Source organism: Monodon monoceros, unplaced genomic scaffold (genome assembly GCF_005190385.1).
Source record: "Monodon monoceros isolate NGI ecotype Baffin Bay Population unplaced genomic scaffold, NGI_Narwhal_1 Super_Scaffold_21, whole genome shotgun sequence".
Lineage (NCBI taxonomy): Eukaryota > Metazoa > Chordata > Mammalia > Artiodactyla > Monodontidae > Monodon > Monodon monoceros.
The window spans coordinates 160502157-160522790 of NW_021703778.1; the positions used below are offsets into that span (position 1 = coordinate 160502157).

Below are 20634 nucleotides of genomic sequence, written 5' to 3' on the forward strand. Positions count from 1 at the left end.
GATGTGGCGCCCTGAGAGGGACATATCACCCAGATAGGATTCTGGCTGAGGGTGCTTAACCTCAACCTACTTACAGAGAAACAACACAAGATGAGGGCTGTTCCTAAAAATAGGAAACCATGAGGGGTGGGCTATTTCCTCAAAGATATCAATGTTGTAAAAAGGCAAAAAAAAAAAAGGGCTTCCCTGGTGGCGCAGTGGTTGAGAATCTGCCTGCTAATGCAGGGGACACGAGTTCAAGCCCTGGTCTGGGACGATCCCACATGCCGCGGAGCAACTAGGCCCATGAGCCACAACTACTGAGCCTGCGCATCTGGAGCCTGTGCTCCGCAACAAGAGAGGCCGCGATAGTGAGAGGCCTGCGCACCGCGATGAAGAATGGCCCCCACTTGCCACAACTAGAGAAAGCCCTCGCATAGAAATGAAGACCCAACACAGCAAAAATAAATAAATAAATAAACTCCTACCCCCAACATCTTCTTTAAAAAAAAAAAAAGTCTCTAGAAATATCCCAGATTAAAGGAGGCTAAAGAGACATGATACCAAGGACTAATTCCTGTATTAAATGAGGAAAGATGCTAATAAGGACATAATCAGATCAAGTGACAACATTGCAATATAGATGGTAAAGCAGATAAAGACAAGTATCAATATAAACTTATGATGGGTGTGCTGTGGTTATGGACAGCTCAGCGAGAGGATGGAGAACAGGCAGAAAGTGCAGAAGAGACGGTAGATGGGGTAAAATATGATCAGTAAGTGAATCTGGCTAAAGGGTATACAGCTATACTCTGTACTATTTTTATTTTGCAACTTTCCGTAAGCCTTAAATTACATCCCCCCAAAAAGGAATTTTTGAAAAGCCAATTCAGCATGCTCTGGACCCTATCTCCTCCAACAATAGGTAGTTATCTCTCTGTCTCATTTGCCTTTCCCCTCCTCACTAGATCATTCTGCTAAGCTTAGAAACATCTTCTTCATGTTCCAAAAAAAGGCAAACAAAAGCAAAGCAAACAGCTCTTGGTCCACAGCTACTGGACCCACTGAAAGACTTATCTACTCACATTGTCACTTTGCCACTTTCCCTTTATCTTCAAACCACTGCAGCCTGGCCTGTGCCCCCATGACGTGGTGACATTGCTCTTCCTAAAATCACCCGACACCCCCGGGTTGCCAGCTCCACGGATCCTCTTCAGTTCTTTTGCTACTTAACCTTTCAACAGCATTGGACACTGTTGACCATACCTCTTCCCTGGAATAGTCACTTCTCTTGGCTTTTGATCAAATACTCTTGATCTTCCTCTGGCCCCTCTGCTCCTCCTAAGTCTCCTTTGCCATCTCTTCATCCCCTACCTGACTTTTAATGGTTATAGTTCCTACGGGTCTCAGTCTACACTCTCCCTCAAGGCGTCTCATCCACTCCCATGGCTTCAAAACCATCCAAACGCTGATGACTCTCAAACTTATTTCTGTGGCCCAGATCTTTCCTCTGAATTCCATACTCATACAGCTCAATTGCCTTCACATCATCGACCAAAACCTCTCAAACTCAACATATTCAAAACTGAACTCTTGCACTCCCCAAACCCTAAATCTTCTCCCCCAGTCTTCCCATTTCAGGAAGTGCCACTTCCACTCACTCAGCTGCTCAAGTCAGAAAACCTAGATCATCTGCGGGATGTTGAAATTATCAGCAACATTTTTTCTTTACGCTTTTCAGTGGTTTAAAATTTTCCTACAATAAACATACGCTTGTGAATACATTAATTAACTAAAATTAAAAGAACCAAACCTCGTTCTTTTTGGGTAATCAGAAACAAAGACTTGCTTAAACATAATGCTTTATAGCCTCTATATTTGTTCTTAGTTGTAGTTTCATGAATGTCTAAATAAGAGTACTAAAAATGAACTTTCACATTACCGGAAGTGTTTGGATCTACTGAGGACATCACAGAATCAGCTTCTATCTAGAAAAGAAAAAAGCATAGGGTATACAATTTCATCAAATGTTTTCACAGTACAAGTTCTTAATTCCTGGGGTGCGGGGAAGGAATGTATTTTATGAGAAACCAACTTCGTTGAATCCAGCAGACAAGTAACATCACAGGACAGCTATAATAGTCATTTTTCTCTTCTATTAATAAGATACCAGATGCTGATCTACTACAGACTCTGATGGCCCCCAAAACTTTATTGCATTGACCAAAACAGTTTATCATATAAAATCAACTTGACTGTCACATATACAGAATAACCTAAAAGGTAACATTTCTGTTTTAGACAAATACAAGCAATTGCTACAATGGGCTCTATGGGTTTAAATTTTTTTTCCTGACTGTAATAGTAACATGATGTAGAAAACATGAAAAATATTTTTTTAATTATGAAGAAAAACATCTAAATAACCAGCCATCCAGTGAAAACCATTGTTAACATTTAGGACTAGTACAGCTTTTTTTTCCCCCCTCCATGCATTTTTAAACATATTTGAGAATACACTATATATTAAGTTCGGGGACCTGCCTTCACTAAATATTAAAACATAAGTGTTTTCCCACATTGTTAAGAGAGCTTTATAAACATCATGGAATTAGAACCTTGGCAACATCTGATGTAGCTTCTCCACCTTGGATTCCATGCCCTGCACTTCCCTGGTTCCTCCTGCCCCTCCCAGACAACCAGTTCCCAGTGCATCTTCTTCATGGAGTCCCCACCGACCCTTAAATGTGGGTACGCCCCCCATGTCTCCCCTCAGGACACTGCCCTTCACACTCCACATACTCCTTTTGGGCAATGCCACCTCAGTCTCATGCTTTGAGCTACCACCTGTGAGGAATCCCAAATCTATCTCTAGCCCTCACCTCTCCACCCAACTTCAGATTCCTACATCTAAGGGAGGTGGCACAATCTGAGAGCAGATCTTTACCGTCACCTCAACACCCAGCACAGCACTTAAAAAAGGAATGCACTTGGGGTGCTTCTAGCCTCCTCGAACTTAATATGCCCCAATCCGAACTCACTGCCTTTCCCCCAAACTTACTCCTTCTGAATTTTCTTATTTTCTTATCCCTTTAGTCCTGTTGTCACATCACTCTGATACGGCCACCACAAGCAACCATGAATCACCAAGGCATAACTTCTCCCACCACCACAAAGCGCTCCCAGACACTTCATATCAGAGTCTACCTCTGCTGCTCTAAATGATGCCCAGATTCCTATTAAAGTTACCACAGAATTAGACCCCTCTCCTTGCCCTCCTCCCTTTCTGTTCTTAATCTCTTCTCTATCTTAGTATTTATCAGAGTTTTATAAGTCTCTCTACACTAAACTGTGAACTATTTCAAAGTAGGGTCTATGTTTATTCACCTTTATATTTCTAGCAACTAGCAAGTGCTCCTTTTATTAAATGGGAACACAATAAATTTCATTCTGTAAACATTTTCATGAATGCAGAAGTGATTTATTATTTTAGTGCCTTACTGCTTCATGACCTGCATTCAGTAAATATTTCGTTTGCTGAAAAGCAATGTTTAAAAATAAAACCCCAAGTTGAATGAGGTAAAATGGCACCTGTGGGCTCTACGTTTTTTAAGGATATACAGTTGTTTCAATGTCACTTTTATACATACTTCTATGTATGTAAACATATCTTCACAGTTTACACTTTCATTTGTATCTGCTGGGCTGGATTAAGCTTTGTTGTGATTGTGACCAATATTCAGGCCACGTGAGCACATCTTATCACATCACCAATTAGTTGTAATAAATGTTCAATGTAAAACAACCCCAAACCTCAACCTATTATAAGAGGAAAAATCTGTTAAATTTCACAGAGGGAATACATTAAGTGTCACTTAATAAAACTTCATGATTGTTACAAATGATTGTTAAGTGTATAGGTGATTTGCTATATCAGTATTTCACTGTTTAGCGATCTGCAGTAAACAAGCATTTCCTTTGATTAAAAAATAAAATCCAAAACCTCAACCACAAGTAAAAATCTGTTAAATTTGATGGTGTGTATGTATATATGTTACCATATCTCTGTACTTGTCATTAAATTCCTCACTTACATGTTCTAAAATTAAAATCAAGTAAGTAGATACAAAGGTGATAAAGGTAGAATGAGACCAGATATCTTTCCAGCTGAACCTGGGTTAAATTCAATGCTTCAAAAGCTGAGTCCACTTAGCTGACCTGCTCTGGAATTCCAGCTGAAATGACTGCAGGTTAACAGGAGAGCTGCAATTTCTGGGAGCCAGCCCTGAAGCTCCATAATCAACATCTCAGTAACTAAGCAAACCCTAGCAGTTGAACCTACCTGGGTGGTTCATGGGACATATTTATATCAACAGAACATATTAACAATGAAGTTGTAATACGTTTAAGCATAATGAAGAACAGAGAAGTGGGACATCACGTGGTCCCTGGCTTTACAGGGCCCGCAATCTGACAGACAGGTAGAGCCCACTCATAGGGAACAACTGGGCCAAAGTAGTTGCCCAGCCACTTTGTCTAACAACAGCAGGAGGGATGACATTCCAGGCAGAGCCCTGAGTGCTCCCTCTGTTTGATGCCTGCAACTGAATTTCTTAAACCTGGCCAAGATCTTGCCCCTGATTAATTCCAGTTCAGCAGCTTAACAAGAGGGATCCATCACTAGAGTGGATGTAACAGACAAGAGGAGCAGCACAAGGACAGGAGGCATAGGAAACCTGTCCTACTAAAATGGGAGATTCACTGAAGTTCAGCTCAACTCTCCTTAATTAGTGCAACCTTTCCTGGAGAGCAATGCCCAACAAAATTTCAAATGCACCTAGCACTTGTATCTCTAGGAATTTATTCCACAGAGATATATCCACAAGCAGAGATATAGTTATAAAAGAATGCTCACGGCAGCAATATTTGTAGGAATGAAAAATAGAAACAACTGAAATGACCAAAACAAGGAAACTAGCTAAAGAGAATACTAAGCAACTATTTTTTTAATGTGGTGTGTGTGCTTTTATGTTCTTCTATTGTGAAGTGAAAAAAGCAAGTTAAAATAAAATAGGCATACTATGCACCCACTTTTCAATACAATGCTAGGCATGTTTGTCAATACATAGGAAATTTTGGGATGATACACAATAAACTGTTAATAATGGTAACCCCTGAGGAGTGGGACCCTTTGGTACGGAGGGAGGGGATTTTACACCCAACTTTATACTTTTCTGGGCCATTTTAATTTTTTGGCTATGTAAATGCATTATTTTCATAATTTAAATGGAGCAAATTTTTTTTTTTAATCTAAGAAAAAAAAATCCTGCATGTCACTTCCTCTGTGAATTCCTTCTGCTACCAACATCCCACTCCCAGGCTTCCCTCTTGGAACCTCACTAGCATCTCATACTTAATATTATTAGCAGCCTGGTGACTTAGTCTTGATGGATTCTAATTCATTCCTGAGTTGGATTCTTAAGACAAAAGTAAAATTCAGCACTGGACACATCTCTGAAATTGCTCAAAAGGCAGCGGTTTGCTTCATAAACATCCTAAGCTAGCCCTCTGCACTTTATTTAGAAGCCATCCACTATTGTATTGTCAGCCCAGTCCCCAAATACAAAAGAAAGTTCTACCTTGGAGGGCTTGTATCCAAACAGCATTACAACAGCAACTTTAAAGTCCTCTCTGCTTAGATAGCCTTTGTTTTCTTCATCGCATGCTTTAAATACCTAAAGAACAGCAAATATCTTTAGTTAATAAGACAGAAACCGTTTGTTCTATTATTACTAACTTATATTAAGTTTAGACCTTCCAAACCTAAAACTTAGCCAAGAGTAGGGCTGGGAAATGGAATTTCATTATCCTAATTTTAATCCTCAAAAAATCTTAATCTGCTGGGACTTCCCTGGAGAACCAGTGGTTAAGACTCCTAGCTTCCACTTCAGGGGGCACGGGTTCTACCCCTGGTCGGGGAACTAAGATCCCGAATGCTGCCCCCAGGGCCAAAAAGAAAAAGAAATCTTAATGTGCTAAAATTTACTCCCCCTACTCCCCCCAAAAGTGCAAACGACTTAATCGCTGGGTTAATTCCTTTAAACCGTTCGAATAAATTCTACCGAAAATTCAATCCTAGAATTGGGAAGGTGAGGCAAAAGGCCTGGCTTTGAAAGGCGGGAGGAGAGATGGAGATTACAGCTTGTTATACACAGACTATGTCGCGGAGAAAAGAAGAAGTTGGAAGTAGAACACTGGACAGGGATCCAGAAGCCTTGCAGCCCTTGCCTCGGTCATTAACCATGACACTTCGGAAGGACAGTCCAGCCCCTATCTGTGCAACAAAGCTGAGCGAGAGCCAGGCGGGGTGACGGAAGTGAAAGTCCCGGGTCAAGTTTAAGTCCGAGACAGCCCTCCAGGCACTTACTTCCACCCACTTCTTGTGTTCCGACTGGCTGGCTTCCCACCTCCGCGGCCGGGCCCCGGCCTGGGAGAAAAACATCGCGACAGCCACACGAGAGTCGGGACGCCTGAACTCGCGACCTCTGCGGCCTACTCCCGGCTTGCAGCGACAGCCCGCCAAGCTTCCCGCAGTTCGGGAAGCTGAACTTGGCCGGGTACCTCCAACGTCTTCTCCCATTGGACGGCCTGCGAGCCACTGGCGTTGACCCCGCTGCTCTATTGGCCAGAGACTTTGTTTAATAACGTTTCCTTGGAACAGCCTATGGCGGAGGGGCTTCCAGGCACGCCCCCAGCCTTGGCTCCGCCCCTCTCGTCCCTTTAACTCCTGGCGCGCGGCTGTGGATCCCGCACACCCAGGTGCTGTTTCAACGTGTCCTGCATGATTCTTCTCATTTTCTGCCCCCACACCTTGTAATAAATTATTTTTGATAATTTTGATCAATGGCACTATGCTAAACATTATAGGAGACACAAAAAGAGTGTGAACAAAGCATAAAAGGAACCAATCAAAACAAGACCGGGGCTCCCGTGCAGATCAGCAAGTCATGGGAATCGAGCCCTCCAGGGAAGCTACTGTGTCTGTTCCGTCCTCCCTATAAGCCTAGCACTGAGCACGGTACCTGGCACAAAACAGACTTTCAATAAACGAACCAAGTGAGCCCTTAGGACGTTTACCCCAAGTTATTTCATTCAGTCCTCTAGGAGAGGTGCCTGGTGTGAAGGAAACTCTGAGAATAATATCAACAGCACTGTGGAACCCAAATTCCACAGCAAACATCCTTATTAAAGGCAAGGAATATGGCGAGGGTTCCGCTTTGCAAAGGAGTTTATCTCAGACCTCTCCTGACAAATCAGTAAGATTAAAAAGGCAACACACAGGCACACGCGCCTGTTTCAACGAAGAAACGGGCATTCGAGGTTGAGTCTAAGGGAGCTCGTTTAACCTTTTATTTTACAGCAGGTTTTACAGTCCGCTCCCCCAGGGGAACCCACTCCTCCCGGGACACCGGTCTCAGCCCTCAGCTTTCTCGAACCTCTCAGGTTATCTTGTCTCTGCCTTTAAAATATCCACCCCCTCCCACCCCCCCGCCACACACACACCTCGAGCTCCGGGAGTCTGAAGCTATGAGAACCTCTGCAAAGCGGATGAGTTTTGCTAATTAACTACAGGAGAAGTGAGGGAAATTTCTTTTCCTCTCTTCCCCTTTTAGGAGACGCGCCCAGGGGGTGAGAGGGGAGCTGGAGGCGGCCAGGTCTTCTCTCCGCCCCTTCCTGCGGGAGCGCCCCCTCAGCCCCTCATGACCCGGAGGGCTTTAGGACCCAGCTGCCGGCGTCCCGGAAGGGGAAGGGGCAGGGCCACTCTGCGCGCGCTGCCGGCTGGAGGGTTTGAAGCGCGCGCAGGCGCGAGTGGCGGCGGAGCGGCGGGATCCTAGGTGGCTACGCGTTCTGGGGGCTTCAGGTGAGTGGAGGCCGCGGGTTCCGGGGCCTCCGGTGCGCGTTCGGCAGCTGCCCGCGCTTTTGCTCCTTCCGGCCTGGAGCGCTGGAAGCCGGCGTCCGGCCATTTCTTGAGTGTCCCGCGGGGCTGGAGGTGGATCCGGAGGGAAGCGGAGCATCTTGTAAAGACACTAGGTAGGGCCCCCTTCTGGGCCTCGGCTTTCTCCAGTAACAGTACCTCTTTGGCGCGAGCAGCTGCTGCTTGAGGAGACCAGAGTCCTGCTGGAGGGGTACCCCTCCGCGGATTCTTATTCTGGCTCCTCCACGTAGTAGGCAGATGGTCTGGAGAGTTAGTGATAACTAGCATGTTGGGCGCTTACTCTGTGCCAGGCACTTAACCTCTGTGTTTAGTCTCCCCATAAATGGAAACAGTTGTGAGCGTGAAATGAGTGTATGCCCAGTAAAGGTGAGCGCACAGAAAACAGTGTACCCCGGAATCAGCCCACTTCACTCCATCCCGACCGCCTTCATGAGCTACCAGAGTCCTTGCAGGAGCCGCCTCACTTCGACTTTTGTCTCCCTCCAAACCATTCTCCATACAGAGTTGTAGGGAACGTAATATTTTAAAAAAGTAGATCGGACCAAGGTACTCCCCTTCTTATTAAAAGGTACTCCCCTTCAGTGGGGCCTACTGTTCTTAGAATAAAATCCAGGATCTTTAACTTACTCCTGCCCAACCCCTTCATCCTGGACCACCTACCTGTCTTCCTTACCCAAGTCTTTCTGTGTGTTTTTGGAGTTACTACACCCTTGTTCTGGTCGTTGCAGGTTGGGTTCCCTCACTTGGAATACTCTTCTTTCCCTCCCACACTTTTATTTGGCTGATTCCTTTTCACCCTTCAGAGCTCACTTAGATGTTAAATTCAGGATAGTCGAAGGTAAGGGCATCCCTGTTACTCTCTCATACCTGTAAAGCATAATGTATATCTGTAAAGATATCTTGGCTTTTTTGGTTATTTTTGTTTGTGTCAGTCTGTTCCTTTCTCCTTGAAATAGAAGCTTTTCTAGGACAAATTGTTTCTATGTTAATTTCTTATTCCTAGGGCTTGGCACATAGTAGCTGCTCAATAAATATTTTTCGAATGAACATACTCTGGGAGGTAGGTATGATACCCGTTTTACAGAGGAGGAAGTTGAGGCTCAGCAGTTAAGTAACTTGCCTAAGTGCACATTTACCACCTAGTAATGACTGGATTTGAAATTGGAGTCATATTTGCCCACTACTGGCCACACCTGGCCTCAGTTGAGATTGACTCCCATGCCCTCCTGATGGTCTGCAAGCTCTATAAGAAGGGTCAGCTGGAAGCGTAAAAGAAATAGCCCAGCTGGGTCTGGGATGGTAGGGGGAGAGGAGGAGCCAGCAGCTTTAAGAGGAGTATCCATTTGCATCCACAAATTTTTTTTTAGGATCTAATAGACACTCTAATGTTATGAGTTGGCATGTGGTGGTAGAATTTCTTTAGATTTTTACCCTCCTTGGCATTGTAGCTTAACGCAGTGTTTGCCAAATTTCAGTAATGTGATCGGTTGCTTCCTCCCCAGTTTTGTCTCTCTCAACATCTGTACTACTATTTGCGTAACATTTTCATTTGAACCCACTTTTACATAAACACTATCTTTTAGAAGTAGACTTCAGTTATTGTAAATGTAATGGAGCCATAAGATACCTTCTGTTGATGTTAAACCGAAGTGTTACTGCCTGCAGAAGAGCCCAAAATCTGTTATGTGTTCAAAAGCAGGAATAGAGACATTTCTACAAACAGCTTTCTCCTTGATTAAACTGAGACATTGGATTGGAATGGGAAAGGGAGGTACTTTCATAACGTAATGTTAGTTAATGTCAGGTCCCAGTCACCTCCGCTTTGGGAAATACTGCACTTTGCTGACCCACTGAATGTCAGCTCTCAGAGTCAGCCCACCTGTGTTGTAATTCTGATCCTGGTGTCACCACTTACCCAGAGTGTGGTGTTAGACCTGTGCTGTGCGAGACACTGCCCAGGGAAGACAAACCATGAACAAACAATTGAAGGAAAACACTTAGGTTCTATCCTTGTAAAGCTCTATGACTTGAGTATGAAAGCTGTCTGAGAATGCAGAGAATATGGGCCTGTGTGAGAGAGAAATGAAATTCTGATCCTGAGACCAGATCCAGTCCTCCAAAGTAGAATCAGTTGCTGGTTAATCTTGGTGTTTACCAACAGCTCCTCTTCAACAGGCTAAGCGCCTTGACTGCATAGAGAGGCTGGTAACCTGCTAGGCTTAATGATTTGTTACAGTTTTATTAGCATACTACAAGGTTTTTTTGCCTTTAATTGGTAAATCTCAGGCACATTTTGGATTGTGAGTAGATCCAAAATTTAAACCATGTATAGAGCAGAGGAAAACTTTTTTTCTCTCTAGGAAATGTCTTTTTCAAAGCTTTATTTTTTACCCACTTGTCCTTTTTTGGAGGGAATTCTCTGTCCTCCTCCCCTCCCCCACCCACATGTGGTTCTAGAAAGTGTAGATAATGATAAAACTGAAAAATTTAGAAATCTCCTAAATAGCTCACACAGTCACTAAAGGCGAATAAATATTTTCCTTTTAGAGTTCTCAGGATTTTTGAATTCCATTTTATTTATACGTAATTGATCTGGGAAGAGGGGTGGTGGTGATCTCTAAGGTCTGCATACAGCTCCTTTTCTCAGGCTGGGAGCTGAACCCTTTTTTCACCTAAAAACTCTGAGACCCTCTCCGCTTTAGGATGGGGCAGGAATCTAGGGAGAACAGGCTGAGGAATCTCAGTTGAAGATTCTATTACTCATTGCCTAGCTTTAGAGCTGGTTTAGAATTCAATGGAAGCTAGAGCTTACAGCACAGTAGTTTTTCCAGAGATGGTTCTTTTGTTCTTAAATCATTTTTCAATTACAAACTAACTGACAAAATGGCTCCTTCAAAGTGAATTGTGATAGCAGTCTCCAGAGTCTAGAACACTAAGGGAACTTAAGTTTTAAAAAAACAGTCAAAACAAACAAAAAACTGAGCTGTTTAAGTAGGTGTTAAGTAGTAAGTCTGTCTTAACCCCTTTCATGGGAAAACCTGGTTCTCAGATCCTGTTAACTGTAACAATACAGTTCCAACAAGCTTGATTATCTGGTGTCTTAACCCTTATCAGATTAGAAACAATTTAGGGGGAAAAACCTACTCAGAGTTCAAACAGCCCCTAGAAGTGGACTGAACACAGGGGGAAAGGACAGAGAACTTTTAGAAAAGAAGACCTAGACAGTCTAGGGCCCCTATTACAGGAACAAGTGTCTGCATCCATCTGTGGTCCCTACAATTGTGGCTGCAAAACACTGTCCATGCCAGGTGGGCTTAATAGTGACCCTGGGCCATGAAGAACGAGTCAAATTATTGTCTAGATGCACTCTGCTTAAAAGCTCCTTGAAATGTGTAATTTACAGGAGAAACCTTATCTGACTTGGTCATAAATTGAAAAAGGTGAGAAGTTGTGCAAAGTGATAGATACCTTAAAATATATATACTTTTTAGCTTGAAACATGAAAGTATATTCATTAGCAAGTCTTTCAGTGCAGAATTTAGCCTTTTTTAAGGAGTGGGGGTTATGCTGCAGTCTGTCCTATATCTGCACTCATAGCAGGTCCTGCTAACGCTGTAGAGCAAACATGTAGACACTGTCCACGATCTGAGCACAGACTCTTGAGTTGTGTAATTTTCCTCTGGGTCTTGTACTAAAGTGTATTCTTTTTTTTTTTTAAATCACACTAAGGAGCTCTTCTTTAGTTATTTGGGAAATCTACTTAGATAGCCCTTTACCCTTGAATTGGTGACATTTTGTAGGTAAGAAAAGCAAAAGTTTCATGTGTTTTCCTCTTTTGAGAGCAAGAAAGTAGAAGTTAAACTGTGTGGTTTAGAAAACAAGTAACGTTTTGCTTTAGTACAAGTTCTTTCTCTGCAGGTTTGATTTAGGATTAGATAATCATTGAGTCAGTTGGGTCCTCATGGAAGCATCCCTAGATAATATATATATAGAATTGATCATTTGTTACTGCCTGGAGGATTTCGTTAAGCTCTATGGTAAGTAGCTTATCTTGGGGGAGTAAGAAGTAGTCCCTGAAGTCCTTTGGGCTCCCATACCTGGGTGAGGAATAGGTGATAAATTCCAATTTGACCTTAAAAATATGAGCATAGTCAGAGTTACTCCTGAAATTCCTTAAACTGACCTTAACCCCAAACACCTGTTGGAAGCTTCAGGGCTAAGAGTGCACATTTTTGTTTTGGACTTTGGCTCAACTCCATTTCCTCAGGCATTTAAGAACAAGGTCTAGGTGGAAAGACAAAGGGAGAGAAGCAGAAGGTGAGCAGGATTTTCGCCATCACTTTATTTGCCAAGTTCTCACGGCAGATTTTGGTGATGTGCCGTGAACACCTACAGAGCCGCTGATGTTAGTGACACGTCTTGGCATCTGGTAAGTGTCAGGTGTGCTGTATGTGTCCTAGAAGGTCAGGACACGGAATTTGAGAGCAAGAGCATGAGTGTGCCGGTGGCCTGGTGGATGGGAAATAACGAAATTTCCACCTTTCATTTCCAGAGGAAGTGTAATGTCTCAGGAAGGCAATTATGGGAGGTGGACGATATCCAGTAGTGATGAAAGTGAGGAGGAAAAGCCAAGACCGGACGAGCCATCTACCTCTTTTCTCCCGCACGCTGAGCAGGGAGCAGCCAGTGAGCCAAAGTACACCTGTTCCGAGGCTCGGAAAGCTGCCCACAGGAGGAAGATCGCACCCGTGAAATTCAGCAACACAGATTCCGTTTCAGAAGCTTCACCTCCCAAAAGGCAGAAGGGCGGTTCCCAGGAAGACCTGGGCTGGTGTCTCTCCAGCAGTGAGGATGAGCTGCCACCAGAGACGCAGCAAAAGCAGGCTAAGGACACGGGGGTCAAAGAGGAGAAAGGCCTCCCTTCTCCCAGAGATGGTGCTGTCCCGGGAGCTGGGCATCACAGCCCGTCGGCCGGCCACGGGCTTGAAACGTCAGGGGAAGGCCAGGACATCTGGGACATGCTGGGTAAAGGGAACCCCTTCCAATTTTACCTCGCTAGAGTCTCCGGAATTAAGCCAAAGTATAACTCGGGAGCCCTCCACATCAGGGGTGAGTGAAGCCGGGGGTCTGGGAGCTGCACTTGTGGGGCTTCCCCTCGAAAAACAGGAGGGACGCCTAGAAGGGATCTCTTAAGAACCCTCTGAACTTCTCTCAGGGGGAAAAAAACCCATTTTGACAAGCAGATGCATTCGTTTGACAGCAAACTGCTTAGGTCAGGAAGCGAGCAGGTGTCTCCCAGAGCCCTGCAGGTCACCCTGCTGGCACCCCTTGCACAGTGCTTAGAATTACTTAACTTGTAATTTAAAGGTTAAACTCGGTCGCTGACACTTGATTAACCAAGTAGCCAGCCCTTGACAGCAATAGTTCTCTCTGGTCCCTGGACCAGCAGTGTCAGCACCACCCGGAGCTTGTTGAACATGCAAATTCTCGGCCTCCTCTTCAGATTCCCAGCACCAGACTCTGGGAGCCTGGCCCTGCAATCTCGTTTAACAAGCCCAATCAAGTTTGAGAACCATTGCTTGAAAGCCTGGTTTTGGTTCCTGGCGCAGAAGCAAGACAAGAAGTGCCCTGATTTTTGGCTGCTGTGGTTAGTCCCCAGGGAGTATCTGTGTGATATTGTGATGTATACAGATATTTGGTCTTCACTCCGGTTATAGTTGGGGTTTGGTTTTGGTTTTTGTCCCAGGTTCCTGAAATAGCTCCAAGGTGATGAAGGGTGAAAGGAGCATCTTTTGTTATTCCTAACAAGCCCCTTTCAGCCACACCGGAGTGGAGTGTATGTTAATGCGATGACTTTCGGAAAGCCCCTAGGAAGGGGGGAGCTGGTTGCCTGGGGAACCAGCCTGGTGATTAAAGCTGGAACTTTCAGCCCTAACCTCCACCTCCAGGGAGGGCAGAGGGGCTGGAGATCGAGTTCACCGCTAAGGGCCACTGATTTAGTCAGTCTTGCCTGTGTAATGAAGCCTCTGTAAAAGACCCCTCATTGGAAGGGTTCACAGAGCCTCCAGGTTGGTGCCGACAAGGAGGTGCTGAGCCGTGGCACACCTGCAGAGGGCGTGGCCGCGCCCTGTCCCCCATACTTCGCCCTGTGCATCTCTTCATCTGGCTGTTCCTGAGTTGTGTCCTTTTATAATAAGCTGGTAATCTAGCGAGGAAATTGCTTTTCTGAGTTCTGTGAGGCCTTGCAGCAAATTATCGAGCCCGCGGAGGGGATGGTGGCAACCCCCAATTTATAGCCGGTCGGTCAGAAGCACAGGTGGTCCGGGCTTGTGACTGGCATCTGAGGTGGGGGCAGTCCTGTGGGGTCTGATGCCACCTCCGGGTGGATGGTGTCAGAATTGAATTCAGTTGTAGGACGCGCAGCTGGTGTCCGTGGAGGATTGGTCTGTGTGGGAACCCCCCCTCCCTCCTGCTACACTTGGTGTCAAAAGCTTTGCGTGCAGAGAGGAAACAAGGGTTTCCTTTGAGAGAACGGCAGGGCCCCTAGAATCCCAGACACAGGGCCTCACCACCCGCTTGCTGTGTTGGTAATTAACAAAGGACCTAACATTCTTCACAATTTCAGTTCACTCACCTTTAAACTGGGGATTCAGAAAAAAGGGAGATAACACATGAAGTGCCCGGTACAGTATATTCACGTGGCAGAGACACAAAATAAACATCGTCACCCGTATTTCACATTACCTTTCTTGCCCACATTCAAGAATAGATTGTGTTCACTGTGAATAGTGTTTTAATTATATACCCAATGTATAATTACATCTTATGTGATGTATAAATGTTGGTATATTTAATTCCATACTACAAAGAGTTTGATTCTACAAGGTGTTTATTTTTCCTTTTTGCAAATGTCTAGGTGCTTTGCAGAAATGTAAGATAGATCTCAGTGTTTCATTTTATTTGAGAGAGATTGAAACAGGAAATAAAGAACTATGCAAGGTTTTGCTGTATATAATAAAGTGATAAAGACTGGTTATTGGCACCAAGATACGGAAGAAGGAGAGGTAACATGATAGGAGCTTTTATATAGATTATCTCCTTTAATCCTCGAAACAGCCTTATGAGTAGATGTTACAGTTGTCCTCCTCGGATAGGTGACCGATCTGCAGAGAAGTTAAATAACCTGCCCAAGGCCGTAGAGCTGGCAGATGGCAGAACTGGGATTTGAATGCAGGCATTCCAGCATCACAGTGCGTGCTCTTAAGCATTTGGTGTACCACTCCAACAAAGGCCATAATTGTAGGTTGTTTAGAAGATCTCATGGAGGAAGAGGGACCTCAGATGGGCCTTGAAAAATGGGTAAAATTTAGAAAGGTAGAAAGAGGAGTGGCAGTGGGGGCAAAATGGGGGCATCACGTTGCAGTTTCTCTTTTTTTTTTTTTTTTTTTTTTTTTTGCGGTACGCGGGCCTCTCACTGCTGTGGCCTCTCCCGTTGCGGAGCACAGGCTCCGGACGCGCAGGCTCAGCGGCCATGACTCACGGGCCCAGCCGCTCCATGACATGTGGGATCTTCCCGGACCGGGGCACGAACCCGTGTCCCCTGCATCGGCAGGCGGACTCTCAACCACTGCGCCACCAGGGAAGCCCGCAGTTTCTCTCTTGATTGTGCAACTCTCCCTTTAAGGTAGGAGCTTCCTTAGAGGACTTTTTTGTTCTTTTAAAATCTTTGTACCCTGGCATTTATCTCCATGTCTGGAAGACAGGAGGCGCTCAATAAATACGGGTCAAATAAGTGAACGAGCCCAGTCTGAACCCTCAGGGTTGGCTTGGTGGTTAGAGCGGAAGTGCTGGAGCCAGACTGTCTGTGTTCAAGTCCCGACCCTGCCTGACTCCACCTGTGTGGCCACGGGCGGCCCCCTAAGGAGAGACTCTCCATCTACAACATGGGAACGACAGACCCCCACGGACAGAAAATGGCTGCGAGGAGTGAGAGTTAACACGTGGAAAGTACCAGGAACAGGGCCTGGCACCCGATGGGTCCTGTCCAAGTGAGGCTATTATAATCAGTGGTGGCGATGAGGGTTGTGTGCTTCCTCTCAGGGTGTAGACATGGCTTTCTGTTTTCTCTGAAGTAAAGCCTGAGTGGGTGCAAGGTGGGCCCTCCTTAGAGATGACCTGGGTGCTAGAAATATGAGCTTGGAGCTGCGGGGGCCTCTGTCCTCCCTCCACGCGAAGCAAGAGCCCTCAGGCTCCAGAGAGCTGTCTTGCTAGTCCCAGACTGGGGAGGTTTCCTGGCGAGAGACTTCAGTGAGTACTTGAAGGAGGTAAAAAATTAAGAGATCTGGAAAGAGGAAGGACACTCATCGTTATTGTCCTTATTGGCAGTTTGTAAAATTGCCCAGTCATCCAGTACTAAAGTTGTAGATCTTGATTTTCCATTATGTGTGGTTAAATAATACTGATACATAATAAATATTATTAAATAGCCCAGGGAAATTTTCTCTTGAATTTTATGGAACATTAAAGTCTAGTCTTGTAGTACCTTTTCAGTGCATCATTTTCTAAGCCAAAATCTCGTCAGTGACTATTTAATAAGTCAGTTGTGATTATTATTACTAGGTAGTCTTTATCAAAAATATGAAATTAGATATAAATGTTTTGTCTCCCCAGATATTTTATCTCCTCTATTTGGGACACTTGTTTCTTCAGCTCAGGTGAGTTTACAGTTTTTTCTTTGGACGGAAGGGGCAAATAACTCTGTAAGAAAGTGAGCAGTGGGACCTGTGGGCCGGTCCTGTGCAGGGTCCCTGAGATGGCACCTGGAGGCTGGCACCAAACGCCGTGGTTGTGGGATCCATCAGCCTGGAACGTGGATGCACGATCACTGGGGCTTCTGACTCTCGATTGGGCCATAAGGACTGGCCAGGAAGTCACTCTGCAAATTCCAACCTGAGGGACTTGTCTTTGGGACACTAATAATCTCACAGGACTCTGGTGCACCTCCCTGGGAGTGTGGGTAGAGAGGTGAAGGCCATGTCAAGTTTGATTTGATTTAGAGAAGTAAATGAGAAATTTCCAACACCCTCCAAAGAGAAGTGAGTAGAAGTTATGGATGTGGGTACGTCTGCATGTTTGATTGACGTGTTTGATTGGCAGCTCTCCTGCCTGACAGAGCTGGTCCCTTTGCGTTAATAAATCACCTTCACGTGCCAGGCTCTCCAGCAAATAGAACAAGGTCTTGTGCCTAAAGAAGGCAAAGCTTTCTGTGTGCTCCATGTTCTGCTTGGCGGCGGGAATCCTGGTCTCCAGATGGAACGTGGGGTGAATTTGTGTGTGTTCTCCTGGCTAGATTGAGTCAGTATGTCCAGGAGGAGGTCCAGGGATTACCCAGGCCTGGGGAGGACCCCCGTGGGTAAGTCTAGTCCAGAACCTGTAATCAAGATGTAATTGTCATAAGCCTAGTGAATGTCCAGTCGCAGATGCCTGTTTACAAAGCTAGCTCATAAGTTAGGCTGAAAGGAAATGTTCTTTTCAAAAGTGCTTTTTATAATCATCTAGGGGAAAAGGGATAAATTTATAAGCCCCATTAATCAGAGGACTCTTAGAAATAATGTAAAAAGACTCAGTTTACAAATACAAATGCTGCCAAAGCATGCAGAGGTAATTTTCTGTTTTCTCAGGCACTCCCGCACTAATTCAGAACCTTTGAATGGTGTATTCCCTTCAAGATGTATTTTAGCTTTGTTTATGAGTATTGTAGCAAATTGTCCATGTTTATACATAATACATGTAGTTCATCATTAGAGTTTCTTTGAACTCAATAACCAAACACTTCTCCTTATAGACTGCTTTTCTGAATTGCCGGTGACTTCTTTTCTTCCCCCCATCCAGTTTAACTACTGCTTTGATGTGGACTGGCTCGTAAAACAGTATCCACCAGAGTTCAGGTGAGTTCCACAGAGTGATGGATGACATCATAACTGTAATGCAGCCTTAAAACACAAGATTTGTGTTTCTCAGGCAGCTGCCGTGCATCTTCTTTGAATATTTCTTTTGGAACTATTGAAATCATAAAAACGTTAAGTTATACTGGGAAAACAGCATTTTTTGATATATTCTAACTAATCGCAAGACTTCCTAATACAGATTTTAGCGTGTCCTTCTGTTCTGTCCAGAAGTAGATTAGGACAAATTTCAACCCAAATAAAAAAATTATAGGTCCAATGTTAATATGAAGGAAAAGGTCACTGCCACCTGCGTTCTCGACCTGTAAGCATGCCATACTTCACTGGGCACATCAGTGCTGTTCTTTTTTTGAGACTCTCTTGTTTCACAAGTGAATTTTCACGTAGCTTAGGAGTTAATGCAGGGGTCATAGGGCCTTCCCTTACCCAGATTATGGAAGTGATGGGTTTTCAGTCTGTCTGCCTCATATTAGGCAGTGCAAACCAAATAAATATGGCATCCCACGGTGACATGCCATCTGTCCCATTTCTAACACATGGACGTGGCAGAATCCCATAACAGCAGGTAAGGTGGAGGAATACACATGCAGGAGAATGGTTGTCAGGGTCCTCAAAGTCCATGGTGCATTTAGCACGTCAGATTGTGGGAAGCTTCGTTATTAATAATAGATAAAATGCTGGGAGCTCCCTGGCAGTCCAGTGGTTAGTACTCGGTGCTTTCATTGCTGTGGCCCAGGTTCAGTCCCTGGTTGGGGAACTAAGATCCTGCAAGCCACGAGGCACAGCCAAAAGTAATACTAATAGATAAAATACTGTTGAAATTTCCCAAGCAGCTTTGGCACTCGAGGGCTCATATTTGACCTGTAACACGTAAGATTAGTTTCAGCTGCGTGTAACAGAAAAGTAGAAATAACAGTGGCTTAAACAGGAGAGAAAATAATTTCACCAACCTATTCAAAGTATTGGATGATGCCCACCCACATTAGGGAGGGTGATCTGCTTTGTTGAGCCACCGATTCAAATGGTCATCTCCTCCGCAAGCACCCTCACAGACACACCCAGAAATAATGTGTTTTGGGGTTTTTTTGGGTTTTTTTTTTTTTTTTTTGCGGTATGCGGGCCTCTCACTGTTGTGGCCTCTCCCGTTGCGGAGCACAGGCTCCGGACGCACAGGCTCAGCGGCCATGGCTCACGGGCCCAGCCGCTCCGCGGCATGTGGGATCTTCCCGGACCGGGGCACGAACCTGTGTCCCCTGCATCGGCAGGTGGACTCCCAACCACTGTGCCACCAGGGAAGCCCCAGAAATAATGTGTTATCTGGACACCCTTGGCCCAATCAAGTTGACACACAAAATTACCCATCACACTGCCTTTTTGTGATAGTTTTTAGAACACCAGTAAATCTGAAGTAATTAATGAGGACTTCAGCTTCTGTCAATAATGTTTAATCTTTTATTTTTTAAAAAGACCTGATAATCTGATAACAGGAATCGTTTCTAGGTAACACATGCATGATTATCTCTTACATTATTCTCTGTACTGTGTTTCTAGTTGTAAAATAGAAAATTTTTTCCAAATAGAAACAAACCGGGAAGGTGTGTTTCTTAGTTTTATTTTACCTGACATGTTAGAATAAAGCTATCAGGCTTAGGGGTTAGGAATCAGTCCTGGATGTGCGTTTTCTGTCCTGTTTTTTTTTTTGTTTTGGTTTTTTTTTGCGGTACACGGGCCTCTCACTGTTGCGGCCTCTCCCGTTGCGGAGCACAGGCTCTGGACGCGCAGGCTCAGCGGCCATGGCTCACGGGCCCAGCCGCTCCGTGGCATGTGGGATCTTCCTGGACTGGGGCACGAACCCGTGTCCCCTGCATCGGCAAGCGGACTCTCAACCACTGCGCCACCAGGGAAGCCCCTGTCCTGTTTCTTTTTAGTTGAGTGTTGTCCCTTCACGTGTGGCAGAGAATCATTCTGCGTGTGATTGATAATTGTGGAAGTTGTTCATCTTGCTTGATTGCTTGTAGGAGAAAAATCCAATTTTTGTTTTGTTGGGAGAGCTTATAAAGGTATATTGATTTCTAAGGCTTATCTCGCTTTGAATTAACCAGAGTAGATCATGGTTCCTTTAAAAGCCCTTTTAATCTATTCCTGCAGAATGTTTTTATATTGTCCTTTTGAATTTAAAAATAGGGCATTTTCAATGTGCATTGGGCTCTGTTGCATTGAAATATCACCACCTATTAGTGAAACTACATGCTGTGGGCCTGGGCCCCTTCACTTGTGTTCTAGGCATATGGTGCAGGACCTTGCTCACAGTAGGGGTTTAACATATGGCTAGTGAGGAAGTGGTCTATTGTTTGGGCCAAGAGAAGGGAAAGAAAAGAGCATCGTACTAGACAACAATGATTGTATATCTTTTAGTCTATCTGAATTTAAATGTATTAACACAGAGCTGATGATGTGCCCTTTTGGACCAAAGAAGATAATTACTCGAGGACTTTCTTGAGTCACAACCCCTCCAGGTCACAGCAGAGCTTCAGGCTCAGGCCACAGGGCTCCATTATAAAGGTAACCAGTTACCGAAGGTTAGCCGGTCAATGTCCTGTGCTGGCCCCCTACTCAGTCACCACACAGGCCAGAAACAGATGTCGGTGGTCAGTGACCCTTAACTGGGTGCCAGTTCAGCTTCATGAATGATGG

General features: G+C 44.8%; 2 protein-coding genes across 4 annotated transcripts in view; one reads left to right on the forward strand and one right to left on the reverse strand.

The window, feature by feature from the left end:
* The window catches only part of EFCAB11 (EF-hand calcium binding domain 11), a 164462-nt gene extending 157843 nt beyond the window's left edge, over window positions 1-6619 (reverse strand). For all 3 annotated transcript variants that reach the window (XM_029236765.1, XM_029236764.1, XM_029236766.1), the window contains exons 1-3: window positions 6407-6619; window positions 5619-5714; window positions 1922-1967 (exon numbers count right to left, since the gene is read on the reverse strand). In XM_029236765.1, coding sequence (XP_029092598.1) covers window positions 1922-1967; window positions 5619-5714; window positions 6407-6619 — 355 coding nt within the window. The remainder of the gene's footprint in view (window positions 1-1921; window positions 1968-5618; window positions 5715-6406) is intronic.
* Window positions 6620-7795: 1176 nt separating this feature from the next.
* TDP1 (tyrosyl-DNA phosphodiesterase 1) overlaps window positions 7796-20634 on the forward strand; it is an 83635-nt gene continuing 70796 nt past the window's right edge. Inside the window, exons 1-4 of the mRNA XM_029239740.1 lie at window positions 7796-7900; window positions 12528-13084; window positions 16646-16689; window positions 17867-17922. Of these exons, the coding sequence (XP_029095573.1) occupies window positions 12538-13084; window positions 16646-16689; window positions 17867-17922 (647 nt within the window). The 5' untranslated portion in view covers window positions 7796-7900; window positions 12528-12537. The remainder of the gene's footprint in view (window positions 7901-12527; window positions 13085-16645; window positions 16690-17866; window positions 17923-20634) is intronic.